Below are 15,314 nucleotides of genomic sequence, written 5' to 3' on the forward strand. Positions count from 1 at the left end.
CTGTCGTGGGACTCGGGGAGGTGAGCGACGGAGTCTTCAGGGAGGGGGAAGAAGGTCACAGGAGGGAGGAGATGTGATGGCAGCTGTCTGCCCGCAGGGAGGACCTTGTGATTACTCGTGTATCATTGTTCCGCCTGCACCTGCTTGTGCCTCAGGCTCCATTCATTTACAGCCCTCCAGCCCTCCAAGTCACCTTCTCCAGAGTGTGTGAGCAGAAAGCCGGAGAAGGTTCCCTGGGCAGTTACATGCACCTGCTGGCGCGATTAGCAGAAGTCACCACCTCACCCAGGACCCCTTGGTACTTGCAGAGAATTTACATAATCACGCATTAACGGGGCTGACTGTCGCCCTGCAAGGGCCTGATCCTTTTGGGATGAAATGGCTTCCTCTTTCCTAAAAGCACCGACTGTGCCCATGATGCCGTTTGAGGGCTCCCAGCCGGGGTGTCTGCACGCGAGGGATGTCGGGCAGTGGTTCTCTGTGACCCAGCCCCAAGCTGCCTCCCTTCCCCGACCAGTGTGTAGGATGGTGAAGGGGTGGAATCACTGCAAACAGTTGAGTCCTGTGGCACCCACTGCAGGGTGTATTAGTCAGGGCTCTCCAGAGAAGCAGAACCAGCAGGATGTGTGTGTGACTGAAGCTCAACTCTGAAGGCAGTTTGCTGACAGAATTCCCTGTTCTTCACAAGTCAGACTTTTTTCTCTTAAGACCTCCAGCTGATTGGGTCGGGCCCACCCACCTTATGGAGGTATAATCTGCTTACTCAGAGTCTACCTTCAAATGTTAATCTCATCTATTAAAAAAAAATTTAAAAAGGCCTTTGCAGCAACATCCAGGCTAGTGTTGGATCACATATCTGGGTATGGTGGCCTAGCCAAGTTGATATAGAATATTAACCATCACAAGGTGTATTTTTTTAAGCATTTGCATTCCCAGGATGATGCTAACCACTGTCATGAATACAAAATACCTATCAGACAATGGGATGGGTTCCGAATAAACTCCTCAAGACTGGCAGATTCTGTTTCATAAGATTGTTGGAAGACTAAAGGAAAATCCAGGTGGGAGCCAGGACCCACTTCCCATGATAAAAGCTGAAATCACCAGACACTTGCTGGCCCCGCCTCCCTTGCAGCTTGGCACACGCTGTGAACTAGGCTCAGCCAACCCAACACATTATACAACTTTAATCATGAAGTCCAGGTACAAGCAGGCTCCTCTGTTGTCTCCTGAGCCTCTAAGTGCTCTTGCAGCTCTCTCACTTCTGGCCTCGCTTTCTCCCCCTTAAACATGATAATAGAATTCAGCTTCCCTGGTTTCTGGCTTGAGTCATAATACTCACTACAGCCTGGTTACTCAAGATGTGGTCCCTAGACTGGCACTTCATCATTGCCTGGGAGCTTGTTAGAAATGCAGAATCTCAGGCCCCACTCCAGACCCACTGAATCAGAATCTGCATTTTAACAAGATCCCAGGTGACTCATATGCACATCCATGTTCCAGAAGCACTGACCTAGAACACAGCCCTTGGCTCCTCAGGCTCCAGGCTGTCTGCAGGAACCACCCCCATAGGCAACCTGACCACACTTTGCACAATAGGTCTGTCACTATAGTAACCAGCATGGCCACCTCTGACCTCTGCCATCTTCCTTGCTCGGGTGCCCGCAGATACAATGAGATTACAGTGAGCATTGCTATAGAAACTAGCACTGGAGATGGTCTACTATCAATTTCACTGCTTTTCCTTCACTCTCTGTATCTCTGGAGTTATGAGCTTTCTAAACCACAGTAAAACATATAAATTCCTCTCTGGTGTACAAAAGACTCCACAAATAACAAAGATGAAAAGTCAGGGCCACACAATTTATAAAGTAAAGGCATAGCAACTACAGAGGTTTGCTTTGATTTGAAAAGAGATGACAGTGTCCTCCGTCCAGCAGAGACAAGGTTGGGTGATGCTGGAAACAACGCTGGTGATGTTGATAACAGCTACCACTGACTGAGCCCTTTCTTGGTACCAGGCGCCAGGCTTTGTATGTTATCCCATTTGATTCTTGCAATAAATCTCTGTATTAGTTTCCTGTGCTGCTGTAAAAAAAGTTACCACAAACAGGGAGGCTTAAAACAACACATTTATTATCTTACGGTTCTGGGAGTCAGAAGTACAGAATCAGACTCACCGGGCTAAAGCTCAGTGTCAGCGGGGCTGGTTCCGCCTGGAGGCTGCAGGGGAGAATCTGTTTTCTTGCCCCTGTTGGCACACCTCCTACTCCCTCCTTTGACCTTCCCGCCTCCCTCTTCCAAGAACTCTTGTGATCGCACTTAGGGCCCACCTAAATAATTCAAAGTAGTCTTTTCTCAAAATCCTTAACTTTATCACATGTGCTAAGTAATTTTGCCAGATAAGGTAACATGCATAGGTTCTAGGGACTAGGATTTGGGGGCCATCATTTTCAGCCAACCACACCCTTTGAAGTAGGCACTGTTATTATCCCACTTTCCAGATGAGAGAACTGAGGCATGACAATTGAAATACCTTGTCATGGTCACACAGCTAGAAGGTGGAGCCGTAATCCCAATCTTGGTCAGTTTCTCTAAAGCCAGAGCTTCTAACCTCTGCACTGTGCGGCCTCCAGATGGCTTTGAATTCATCCACGGTTGTCACCCAGTTAAAGGAAGGGAGGGAACCAAACACTATCAGTTCTCTAAAAAGTTTGAGCTTCCAACTAAAGCTCCTCCACCACAGACTAAACCCTTAAGGGCAGGCAGGACATAAGTGAAACCACAGGTGCATTAGTCTGCCACAGTGATCCTTCCTCACACATATCCTTGCCACCCCATGTGCCCTGAAGGGACGAATAGGGTATGATGCATGTGAACGCCTTAGTGAGATGTGAAGGCTTTTTCTGCCTCAGGGCCTTTGCACAGTCTGTTACTGCTGCCTGGAATGTCCATCCTTCTACATACACATTCACATCTTAGAGGTTTGGTCACCTCCTCAGAGAGGCCTTCCCACCTCAAGTTCATTATTCATTTATGTATTTTCTGTGGCTGCTTTCTCACTACAATGGCAGAGTGGAGTAGCTGCAACAGAGATAGTATGGCCCTCAATCCTGACATATTTACTATCTGGCCTTTTACAGAAAATGTGTGCCAACCCCTGACATAGACCATCTGATCCAAATCCACCCACTTTACAGATGAAGTCACTGAGAGGCAAACATTTACAGACCAGAGCCAGAGTCCCACCGTGAGTCCAGATTCAGGATTGGAATTCAGTTCTGCAGAATCCGATGCCATGCTTCCCCCACATATCATACCATCCTCTTTAGCACCCAGCTCCTTCCCGACCAGCGATGGTCACCCTCATCAGCAGCTCTGTCCTCGTGTTCAGAAAGGCCCCGCTGTGTATGTTCTCAGTCTCCTACTCGCATCTGGGCCCAATGACCTTCCTGAGCTCACATGTTCCCTTGACCCTGCAAGAAGCCATCTAGGCTTTTTCTTCCCTTCTGGAGCCTCTGGTCCCACCCCACAGGCCTTCTCTTCCAACACCATAGCAAAGATTTCAATGGCCACTGCCCTGCTTAAGTTGGTCATGCCCCCCTCTGTTCACCCCAGGCCACCTGGTCACTGGCTATCAAACCCGAATTTCCAGAGGAGCTTATTTAGAATGCAGGTGCCAGGGCCTTGGCAATTTTCATACACTGGTCCCATGACTCTGATGTTAAAACAACCTAAAAAACCGCTTCATTAAGCCGTGAGCTCCCCTAGGTTTTAGTCACTACAGGCAACTTCAGAACAAAGTCCGCAGCTGGTGGAACAAAGTCCTCTTACAAAATCTCTAAGGGGAATGCAGCCTTTCCCCCTCGGCATTCACCTTAACTCAAGGCCTAGAATTCTTTCCCATATCTCCAGTTCCTCCAGAAGAAACATCACAAGCCATACTACTTTTCCTCCTCCGAGTAGACAAGATAAGATTTTTAAGTGAGTTGCAGGCAAAGAGTCTATGAGCTTAGAAACTGTTGAGGTCAGAGTGACGAAAAGAAGGCAATGTTGAAAGGTGAGAATAGGTACACAGAAAATTCCAGAAGAGGCTGGAGCCCTGGGGATCCAGGTTTCTTACTCTGGTGCTCGCCAGCCGTCCTGGTCAAGGTGATGCTTTGCAGGCAGCAGAGCCTCTTTCTGGCCTTCGGGATGGCATTCATCCTGAGCTGGCTGCTTGCCTTGGGCCTTGGCATCTCACATGAAAGTCAGCAGCCAAGGGCGATCTGTGATGGAGTCACAGCCCCAGGGACTGGAGTCATGGGCTGTGCCTCAGGGGCACTGAGCAAAGGGGTGGGGGTTGGGGGGGCTGCCTCTGCCAAACAACCCGGGGGAGTTCCCTCTGAGCACGCGAGCACGCGGGGCTGGTTTCAGCAGTGACCGAGACGTGGTGCCAAAAATAAGTCCTGCTCACCTGAGACAGTAGGCTCCAATTCCATTTCAATCCAGTGTGTGTTTATTGAGTGCCTGATTCAGTTGAGGTGATGGAGAGGATGAGGGGATGAGGGCGACAGCCTGAGCCGCAGGCCAGTTCAGGCAGAAATAACCTAGGAATCTGCCCCACAGGTCCCTGGGTCCAGAAACTCAATTGTTATCCATTTCACCCCGTAAAAAAATGGGTAAATCTTAGTCTGGTTCATGAACAAATATTTATTAAGTGCTTACAGCCTGCCAGTCACTGTCCTGGGGCTGGGGCTGGATCCGTGAACTGAGCAGTCCCAGGTCCCTGCCCCATGGAGTCGACATTCTAATGGGGCATCTGCAAGGCCATCGGGTCAGGCCAGTGCAGTGAGTCTACCATGGGAGGGGTCCAGGTGCAGTGGACTCATCAGGAGAAATGTGGAGAGAGAGGTGGGATTTGAATTCTGGTTTGAAGGTTAAGTGGGGTGTAAATTTTGAAAGGGCTTGGAGGCCTTTCAGACGGGGGTCTGAGCTGCACAGGCAGGACTGGACATGGCATGCCATCCAGGGTCTATGGCCAGATCAGCTCCCCTGGGGTAGCAGGTGGATGCTGGGGAACAGGGTGCGCTGGGAAGTTGGACAAAAGGATGTCGCTATCATATGGGGCTACGGCACATGGGCCGCGCAGTCCAATGACTTGGGTCTGACTCCCGGCTCTCTCCTCTCACCCTCCGATCCAGAGCATGCTACTGAACCTCAATACACTTCATTATCTTAATCTAGAACACAGGCATAACCATAACCAGCTCATAGGTTGGTTCTAAGCATTTAAATGAGATCATGAATGAGATTAACTGAGATGATTGATTAAAAAAAAAAAAAAAGGCTTAGCTGTTTAATATTATCAGCATTGGACAAATAGGCCTGAACTCCAGGAAAACTGGAACCTGCTGCCAAAAACTTGTTGGGAAGCTCATGATGTCTGCATACGGTGAGGAGTTTGCTGCCTTGTAAACCCTTCTGTGTACCACCCTCGCCCCCGTGGCAGCCGTGCTGGACTGGGTGGCAGCACCAGGGCTAGGATGGGGCAAGAGAGGCACCTAGAATGTATTTGCCTGGCCTGCCCGCCTTAAATTTTGCACCCTCGGCGCCCCACTTCCCTCACCCTAGTCCCAGCCCCGCTGAGTGGTAAGATACCTTCTTGATCCACACACTGTGTTGCTCAGTGTGGTCCTTGGTCTGCCTAAATCAGTATCATAGAGGCTGCTTATTAAAATTCTATTCCTGGACCCTACACAATTAACATTTCTGGAGATAAGGCCGGGAATGTGCACTTTAACTTACATACACACACACTCACACTCACACACGGGTGATTCCAAAGCCCTCTATCAATACTTCAGAGCATAAGTTCTTCTAGTGTGGCCCCCAGCCCAGCAATATTAGCATCGCCCAGGAGCTTAAGAATGTAAATTTTTGGCTATCTCCCCTGACCTACGGAATCCAACACTCTAGGGGTGGGGCCCTGCAATTTATATTTTAATAAGCCTTCCAGATAATTCGGATGCACATTCAGTTCACCTGGGGGAGGTTTTAAAAACTACCAATTCAGTCAGAGCCCTGCCCTGGTGACTTAGTTGGTTGGAGTGTCCTCCGGTACACCAAAAGGTTTTGGGTTCAATTCTTGGTCAGGGCACATACATAGATTTTAGGTTCGGTCCCATTTGGGCATGTATGGGAGGCAACCGATAGGTGTTTTTCTCTCACATTGATTTCTCTCTCTCTCTCCCCCTTTCTCTCTAAAATCAAACATATTCTCAGGTGAGGAAATCAGAGCCCCTGCAATAGGACTCGGATATCAGTATTTTCCAAAAGCCCCGCCGCTCCCAGCCCTAGTCATCCTACTGTGGACAGGGTTTATAACAATCAGCGGAAGAAATGGGAAGATGGCACAGATGTATTACACTTAGGAAATTGCAGTTCAGGCACAGGCACTGCCTCAGTTAATTCTTGCAATAAGCTGGACGCCCTGCTGCGATCCCATTAGCAGGTGAGGAGCCGAGGCTCCCGCAGCTTCAGGGGTGTGTGGCCAAGCCCCCCTCCCGCCCCGCTTCGCTGGCTGTGCCCAGCGGCTGCCTGCTGACTTGGCTCTCTTTGCGCCTTTCCCAGGTGCTAAAGCCTGTTGGCAGCCTGGGGCTTGGGCACAGCACCAGCCGGATGACAGGCAGCCGGCTGGGGATGGGGAGGGAGAGCCGAGGACGCCTCAGCATTGGGCGCAGAATAGGGAGCCCCACGTACCAGTAACCCCAGGCGTTGGGGGGGAGGGGGTTCTGCTGAGCACCAGACCCTGTGCTTGGTGCTTTAAGTGAGTCATCTCCTTCTGTGCACATGATCTCTGAGGGAGATAACACTCCCAGAATCGTCCCATCTCACCCTGCCACAGTCACTTTACCCCGGCTTTCCGGATGAGGAAACTGAGGCCCAAAGGCTCGGGAGAGCCTGCCCCGGAGTCACCAGAGCGGTCGGGATGTCTCCAGAGGCTCTCCCACTACTCGGGAATTCAGAGGCAGGGCTCCGCGGGAAAGCGGGGTGGGGGCGGGGGCGGGGGGCGCCGAGCCCGCGCCCGCCGTCGCCGTGGCGCTCACACCTCTCCCGGTCCCTCCCCGCTGCAGGCCCTTCCTCGTGCTGCCGCCGCTGATGGAGTGGATCCGGGTGGCCGTGGCGCACGCCGGCCACCGCCGCAGCTTCTCCATGGACAGCGACGACGTCCGCCAGGCGGCCCGGCTGCTGCTGCCCGGCGTGGACTGCGAGCCCCGCCAGCTCAGGTAGGGCCGCGGGCGCAGGGGCGCAGGGGCGCAGGGGCGCCCTCCCGGCCCCGCCAGCGCGCGTCCCGCCCCGCGCCAGCCCCGGGCGCCCCGCTCCTTGCGCCCACCGCTCCGGAGGGAGCCCCGCGGGGCGCTGGCGCGGCAGCAGGTCGCCGCTGGGACGGAGGCTCCGGGCTTAAACCGCAGGCTGGCTTGACAGTGACGGTCCCTCGAGGCCGGGAGGGCGGCCAGGAGCAAGGCTTTGTGGGAGCGCGCTGATTCTTCGATTGCAAGGTCCCGTGTGCGCTGATTCTAGCCGTGCGCTCCCGGCCTCCCTGCCTCCCTCTCTCCCTGCCTCCCTGCCCCCTGCCTCCCTCTCTCCCTGCCTCCCTGCCTCCCTGCCTCCCTCTCTCCCTGCCTCCCTCTCTCCCTGCCCCCTGCCTCCCTCTCTCCCTGCCTCCCTGCCCCCCTGCCTCCCTCTCTCCCTGCCTCCCTGCCCCCCTGCCTCCCTGCCTCCCTGCCCCCCTGCCTCCCTCTCTCCCTGCCTCCCTGCCCCCCTGCCTCCCTCTCTCCCTGCCTCCCTGCCCCCCTGCCTCCCTCTCTCCCTGCCTCCCTGCCCCCCTGCCTCCCTCTCTCCCTGCCTCCCTGTCTCCCTGCCTCCTGGTCTCCTGGTCTCCCGGTCTCCCTGCCTCCCTGCCTCCCAGTCTCCCTGCCTCCTGGTCTCCCGGTCTCCCAGCCTCCCTGCCTCCCTGCCTCCCTGCCTCCCTCTCTCCCTCTCTCCACAAGAAGTCAGCGATGGGCCTTCCTATAGCTTTCTAACAAAACCTTGCAGAGGGCAATTTCTAGCTGGGCAAGAGGGCACCTCTGCTTTCTCACGCGCGTGAGAATGGAGTGACTTTCTATGGATCAGGCCTGTATCCAGGTCTCCCCTCCAGCTGGGTGGGAATTATTTATGGCGCCTCATTTTTGTCCAAAGCAAACGAAATAAAACAACAACTTACTCAGCTGAGTCAAAACCTGGCTCCAAATGCAAAAGGTACAGAAACTCAGAGGGGTGAGTGTGCACTTTCCTGACTCCCTGTGCTGTTTGTGCTGTGGTGGCCCTTGTCACCATTTTCAAATCCCCACTGAGAAACTGCCCTTCCTTTAAAGTTCATCTGGCCCAATCATGTGGGCAGGCTGTAGAGATTTCTGCCCTTCCAGGATGTGACTGGGGTCTGCAAGGACATGGAGGGTGTACAGTATAAAACATATAGTCCACTGACGGCCCAGAGGTGCCCCTCAGCCTATAAACATGAGTGCTGGTCCAGGCCATCATTGCTGGCATTTACTGAATGCTTACCATGTGCTGGGCACTGTTCTGAGTGCTTTACAAAGATTAATTAATATCTACTATTCCCCAAACCCTGTGAGGGACCGTGAAGCCCACTTTACAGATAAGGAAACTCGGACACAGGTTAAGTAACACCCAGTGTCACATGACTAGTAAGTAGTGGAGCCAGAATATGAGTTCAGGCAGTGCTGGGCTCATAGTTTTAACCATTGCGTTTACTATCCTCAGGTTTCTGTCTAGGCAGTTTCTGGCTGTGCCACCATTCCTTACACCTTGCCACCTAGAATAACAGCAGATCTCAGGGAAAGGCTGGGAAGCAGCCGTTTATTGAGCACCTACTATGTGAATTTACCCATTGCAACAAGAGATTTGTATTCGTTACTTGTCTCCTTGAATCCCCGAAGTAGCCTCCGGAGGTTAGTGTAATCTTCCCATCTTACAGATTAGGAAGCTGTTGGTGGGATAGCTTGTAAGTGGAGGTGCCAGGGATAAGGTCCTAGTGGCTCATGATCCAAAGCCCATCCCCTGCCCACCTGACTCTCCTGTCTCCTGTTGATCCTGGGCGTGGCATTCAACCTGCAGTCTCACTCCCACCACCCTTGCTCACTGCCCCAGCTCTAACCCAGATGACCTTGAGACTCCAGCTGTCCTCCTTACAGCAAGCCCAGGGCTGGTGGGTGGCAGGAAAAGTAAAATGTTTTCTTAACTCTTGCTGACAAAGTACTTCTTGTTTTTCATGCTCTCAGGAGATGCAGTGGCTTAAAGGTTAGGAGCCTGGACTCCAGAGTCTCATTGCCTAGGTCCAAATCACACCACCATAGTTAATTAGCTGTACAACCTCAGGCAAGCTAGTTAACCTCCCTGGACCTTAGTTTCCTCTCCTGATACATTGACATAATAGCAGCTCCCCTTGGAGTTTGGTGCAAGCACGAAGTGGGGCCATGAGCAGAAAGCACCTACACAGACAATGCTGGAAAGGGCATAAGTGCTCACAGCCTGGTCTTCGCTGATAGCCAGCCCTGCCCCAAGTCTATGTCCCTGACATCGTAGTGAAGGCTCATACCTAGGTGTTGCTTTATATTCTTAAAGGCTTTTAACACCTTCTCATGTGAGCCTCCTAAACAAGCACTGTTGTTATCCGAGAAAGTAGTACTTCCATTTTACAGAGGGAAAAATCAAGGTCCAGCAAGGTTAGGTAACTCTCCCAATGTCACACAGATATGAAGTGACAGGGTTAGGAGCTGTGTATTTCGAACCCAGACATCCAGAGATATAACCCATTTTTCTGGTCCCCTCCTAGACCTAGTCTCAGCCCCCTTGAGGACGCTGATAACCCTCTTCCAGATGCTTCTGATCCTTCAGTGGCCACTGTCCATCTCTAGGCCCCTCCTCCAACACGGAGCTTTTCCTGCATGGCCTAGTGCTCAGGTGTGTGCCATTCTGACAGTCACACCAAGGAGCTCAGTTTCAGCATTGTCCATTGTCCAGTTTGAGGTTCAGCCCCGGTGTCGGGGCGTGAGTGTGATCTCCTGGCAGCCCACGGTGCACCCACTCAGAGCAGGGAGACAAAGGAAGTCCGTTCCATGAGAGCCTCTAAGCTATTTTTGATCATTTATCTCTCAATTCTTGACTCATTTGTCTCCGGAGGGATGATTTGTGTGTAGAAAATATACTAATTGATTGTTCCAGTTTAATTTCCAAGTTCAGAAATCATTTTCAAGGAGAAACGAGAATATAGTATTTAATTAGCTTTCCTAAATAATAAATATAAACTTAAAGTTTCATTGACAGCACATGAAAGGATGAATGAGGGGTTTTTTTAAGAGTACCTATTTTTTCAGTCTAGGCAACATATAGATACATCTGTACATACATTTCCCAGTTTCATTTAATGCTCCTTGAAGTAGGAATTACTGTCCCCAATTTGCAGGTAACAGGATCAAAGACATTTTGTGCATTCAGATATCCTTCTTACTCTGCACCTTGCACTAACCATCTTCATGGTATTATCCCATTTTACAGGTAGGAAAGCTGAGGCTATTTGAGGTTATGGAATGTGTCCAAGGTCACACAGCTCCTGGGAGGCAGATGAGGTCTAGAATGGAGGTCTGAGCGAATGGAGGTAAAAAAATAGTCTCCTTGTCTCTCAACTCTCCCAGACATTCAGCCTCTTTGAAGTTGCCAGACTGACTCCTTGGTCTGAGTCAGTCAGAGCTGAGCTCTTTCTAAGTAAACAGCCCTAGAAAAGTGGGGGTAGTTTGGCAGGAACTTGGAACTTGGTGTCGGCGGCTAGAGTGTCAGTGACGGTTAGCACATGTAATTACCTACCGGCTGGTGGACGTTTCCTGGGGGGGAGCAGCCTGGACACCAGCCAGGACAGAGCGACCAGAGTCAAGGATTCCCGGGTCTGACGCTAGTGCTGCCACTGATTTTGAGAGTGACCTTGGTCGGATGCTGCGCGATTTCTGCTTTGGTCTTTGTTGGGCTACAGTGAAGCCTCACCGTGGTGATCAGGGTTATTCAAAAGGAATACCATTTGATGCGGCTGCAGTTTGTAAGGGGTGACCCATTTTTCTTCCATAACTAGAGTATCAGATCATCTAAACGTGGGAAATTCTGCCTCCCCCCTTGTCCTTTGGGAGTGGGGGAGGGGCAGTAAAATAAGGGAAAGAACAAATAATACACTTGGCAGTGTTTGTGCTTTTTAAAAAAAATTAATTGGTTTTGAAATATTTTAGAAATACAAAGGGTAAATACTATTGTTTTTCTTGTATTTATAAGAGGCAGTTTTTCTGCTCCAAAGTGAGGCTGTGTTAAAATATTAGCGGTAAGGGATATTCCCAGGTCCTACTTTAGCTGATAAATGGCACCTACTAACAGGGTTCGGGGGTATTAGAACCATGAGCTCCCTCCAGGAAATGGTTAATCTTTCTGCAGGTGTTTCTTAAATTCAGACCAGACTTTGAGCTACCCCAGTGTGAATAGGTTTGCGGGTGGTGAGATACCAAGACTATCAGGGTGGGACTCAGGAGACCTGGGTCATTATGTTCATTCCCTCACCCTTTTGTTATATTTATTGAGCACCTACTAAGGATCAAACCCCACACTAGATGCTGTCCCCTGGGTCTGCTGCTTTCTAGAAGGTGACCTTGGGCAAGTCACTCCACCCATCTCACAGGGCTAGGCTCATCCCCTATAAAGATGGGGTGACAACTGCTTCGTGAGATTAGGAACCTCAGTGTAGAGGGTCCTGGGTGAATTTAATGAGTTGCATCACTGTTTGATCTACTTTTAACCCTTCCCAGGTCTCCTGAGCACCTTCTGAGGTTAGCGGGTTTTGCTATTTGTCCACTGAGGGGTCAAACTGGGTTCTAAGGTAAAGGTTGTGCCACAGTAGCACCTGTCCTAAAATTCTGGTTCCTCTTACATAGTCCTGCAATGACAGCTGAAAGTTTGGGTTCATTCATCAAGTATGTATGGGGTGTAATGAATGCCCCCCAGGCCCTGTGGGGGCACAGAGATACCAAGTCAGGAAAGACCCAGATGCTCCCCAGAAGGGCCACAGCATCTGGTGGCTGCCAAGTCACATAGGAGACGAGCCTTGTGCTGTCAGGGCTGCTGGTCCTTGTTCCTTAAACCAGCGATTTGCAGTTGGTGTCCTGCAAGAATTTTTAAAACATGCACTACCTATTTACAGAGCTGCTGACCTCTTTTCCCTCAGATTGTCAAATTAAAAAATGACAACAGCCAACACAACAATAGCCATTTGGTGTGAAAGAATCAAAATTATATCTTTTTTTTTTTTTTTTTAGTCAGACTGGCAAAAAAAATATATTTTTTGCTGTGCCACAGAATTTTAGTAATTAGTTTGTGTGCCATGAGATGAAAAGTGTTGAAAACTGCTGCTGTAAACATCTGTGGCCCTTTAAGAAGAGGTTCACCTAAATGAAGGGAATTCCAGCCCTTGGTGTTGGAAGGTGAGATGCTCTGTGTCTATTCTTTGCCTCATTAGATGGAGCCAGGTCTTGTTCTGGACTAGGAGGAGATGGAGCCCCTGCTGAGGAGACGCAGACAATAAACAACAGTAAATAAATGAGCAGGATCATTTCACAGAGTAGGAGTTCTACAAAGAAAGTCAGAACAAGGGACGGGGTAGAGAAGAACTGAGGAGGGAGGGACAAGTAGATGGGATGTTCAGAGGGCACCTCAGGACCTGAGGGGGAAGGAACAGTATCTCACTCCTGCTTTGGAGGCACACGTGGCGTCCTGGCCGGGGGTTTGTGGAAGAGATGGGGTGGGAGGTCTTGAGCCACATCCCTGCCAGCCATTTCCCTCGGTCACGTCCCCCTCGACCCCCGAGTTCAGACCTGGGGCTCCCTGCGCTCTCCCACAGAAGGCCACCTGCAGAGGCCACCTGGGCCTGGCAGGGCTCTGTGGGCCCTGGAAGGCGCCCAGGCCCTCCGAGTCAGAGCCGCTCTCCCCTCCCCTTGAGTGCCCTTGTCCTTGCCTGGCTGGGAACAAGTCCCACAGCTCCCCACGGCCGCTCTGCTCGGGCGGGGCTGCCACAGACATGCACTTGAACCCCAGCCCCGTCTTCACCCGGGCAGACGTGAAGTCCTCGCTGCAGGCCCCGCGGTGACCCCGCTGGAGCTGCTGCCTGCTGCCCCCACCCTGATGTCAGTGCATTAGTGCCTCTTGGAAGACAGGAAAAGGCCCTCTCCCTGATCCCAGGAGAGTCACTTTGGGGCTCAGCTGTCCTCCCCTAACAGGGTCAGGGACAGGCCACGGAGCCTGCTCCGCGAGGCGGCCCTGCGCTCCACAGGCCAGAGCCAAGCACCTCCTGCATGACCGACCTGCTACTGTGGTTAGACTGGCTTGGAGGGCAGGCAGAGGGTTGGAGTGATTACAGAAAATAGCTGGTAAATGCTCCAGTACACGGCAGTCAAGATCTAGGCCTGGGAGAGCTAGAAATGCAAGAGGCACCACCATTCGAGCTGAATCCTGAGGAATAAACAGATTTATCAGGTAGAGAAGGCGAACAGGAGACGAAGAGGGAGGGCATTAGAAAAGTGAGTCCACACGGAGGGAACCTCCTATGCAGAGGCTTCGAGCTGGGAATGCGTGTTGGAGGAAACAAGGAATTCAAACCCAGAGCATGGAGTTCAACCAACAGGGCTCTGAGTGCGTGGGCCAGGCCCTGGCGCCGAAAGCGAGGCTAAATCTTTTATGCCATAGCAAAGAATTTTGACTCTGTCCTGCAGAAGGCCCATCACAGATTATTAAGCAGGGAATTGACGGCAGATTTGTATTTTAGAAAGAGGGCCCGGTGGTGGCATGGAAAACGGGCAGGGATGGGGCCCGGAGTCCAGAAGCTGGTGCAGGAATCGGGTGGGCGATGAGGACAGGTGACAGAGGCAGAAGCCGTGGGCCAGGGAGATGGGGAGGATGCTAGGGACACAGAGAAGGTGGAAGCAGCAGGACTGGGTGACGGGGTGAGGGAGGGCTGCGAGAGCAGGGCATGGGGAGTCAGTGTTCTAGGGGTACATGTAATTGTGTTACGTACATATGTTTAGATTAGGGGGACACTGGATATTTTTTACCACAATTTTTTAATTGGATTTATTGGGGGCAGTTTTTTTACATGGCCCTGGTGTGTGATCAAGTGAAAAAGGTGACACACAAGAGTGTATAAGGAGTCACCCCCGTGTGAAATAGACACGCGTGTGCTTGCCGCCCCCCCGCAGGCTGTCTCCGGGAGTGGAGCTAGGAAGCTGATAACCAGAGTTGACTCTGAGAAGGGGATTGGAGAACCGGGTGTATCCGTCTCTTAGGGCTACTCTGACAAGGTGCCACACGCCTGATGGCTCGAAACCACAGACCTTTGTTATCCTACAGTTCTGGAGGCTAGAAATTCAAAATCAAGGAGCCACACTCCCTAGGGGAGGACCTTTCCTTGACTCTTCCAGTTTCTGGTGGCCCCAGACGTCCCTTGGCTTGTGGTCACATCACTCCCATCCCTGCCTCCTTCCCATGACCTTCTTCTCTGTGTTTCAGTCCAAATGTGCATTTCTTACAAAGACACCAGTCATAGTGGATTAGGGCCTGCCCTCAGGACCTCATCCTAATCTGATTATATCTCAAATACTCCATTTCCAAATAGAGTTACATTTACAGGCATAGGGGCAGGGATGGGTTAGCATTTCAACGTATCTTTTTAGGGGACATAATTCAACCCATCGCACTGGGGACAGAGATGAGAGGGGACCTTACTTGGCGGTTGGGTTTTGTAGCATATACAAGTGATATCTATTCTCCTTACCAAATTTTATGTTAGAAAGTGACTCTGAGGTTTCGGTCTTGGGAGAATGTATAGCTAGGGATGATTTTAACAAGCGCAGGACAAGCACAGTGCGGGAGAAGTCATCATGGGTTCAGTTTTGAAAGTGTTGAGTGCAGATGCTGTCCCAGTTGGTTGTCCCTGGAAGTGAGAATCCATGTTAGGCTTCTCCATCGGAGCAGAGCTGCCAGGGAATTAAGCGCTCGCCCTGTCGTCTCATTGGAGAGGAAGCAAGCGCAGTGGCGGGGAATACAGGTCTTCCGGCCCAGCTGCCTGGGTTCAAATCCTGGCATGACCACTTAGCCCTGTGTGACCTTGGGCAAGTCAGTCACCCCTCTGGACCTCAGTTTCAGTGCCTGTAAAATGGGGACGATAATATGCCCACCTCATAAGGTTG

General features: G+C 51.4%; 1 protein-coding gene across 1 annotated transcript in view; it reads left to right on the forward strand.

Moving 5' to 3' along the window:
- Positions 1-15,314, forward strand: part of ABTB3 (ankyrin repeat and BTB domain containing 3) — a 246,484-nt gene that overhangs the window by 179,603 nt on the left and 51,567 nt on the right. The window contains exon 4 of the mRNA XM_087814880.1: positions 7,116-7,268. Within this exon, the coding sequence (XP_087671006.1) occupies positions 7,116-7,268 (153 nt within the window). The remainder of the gene's footprint in view (positions 1-7,115; positions 7,269-15,314) is intronic.

Source organism: Miniopterus natalensis, chromosome 2, assembly GCF_054644295.1.
Source record: "Miniopterus natalensis isolate mMinNat1 chromosome 2, mMinNat1.hap1, whole genome shotgun sequence".
NCBI classification, from domain to species: Eukaryota; Metazoa; Chordata; class Mammalia; order Chiroptera; family Miniopteridae; genus Miniopterus; species Miniopterus natalensis.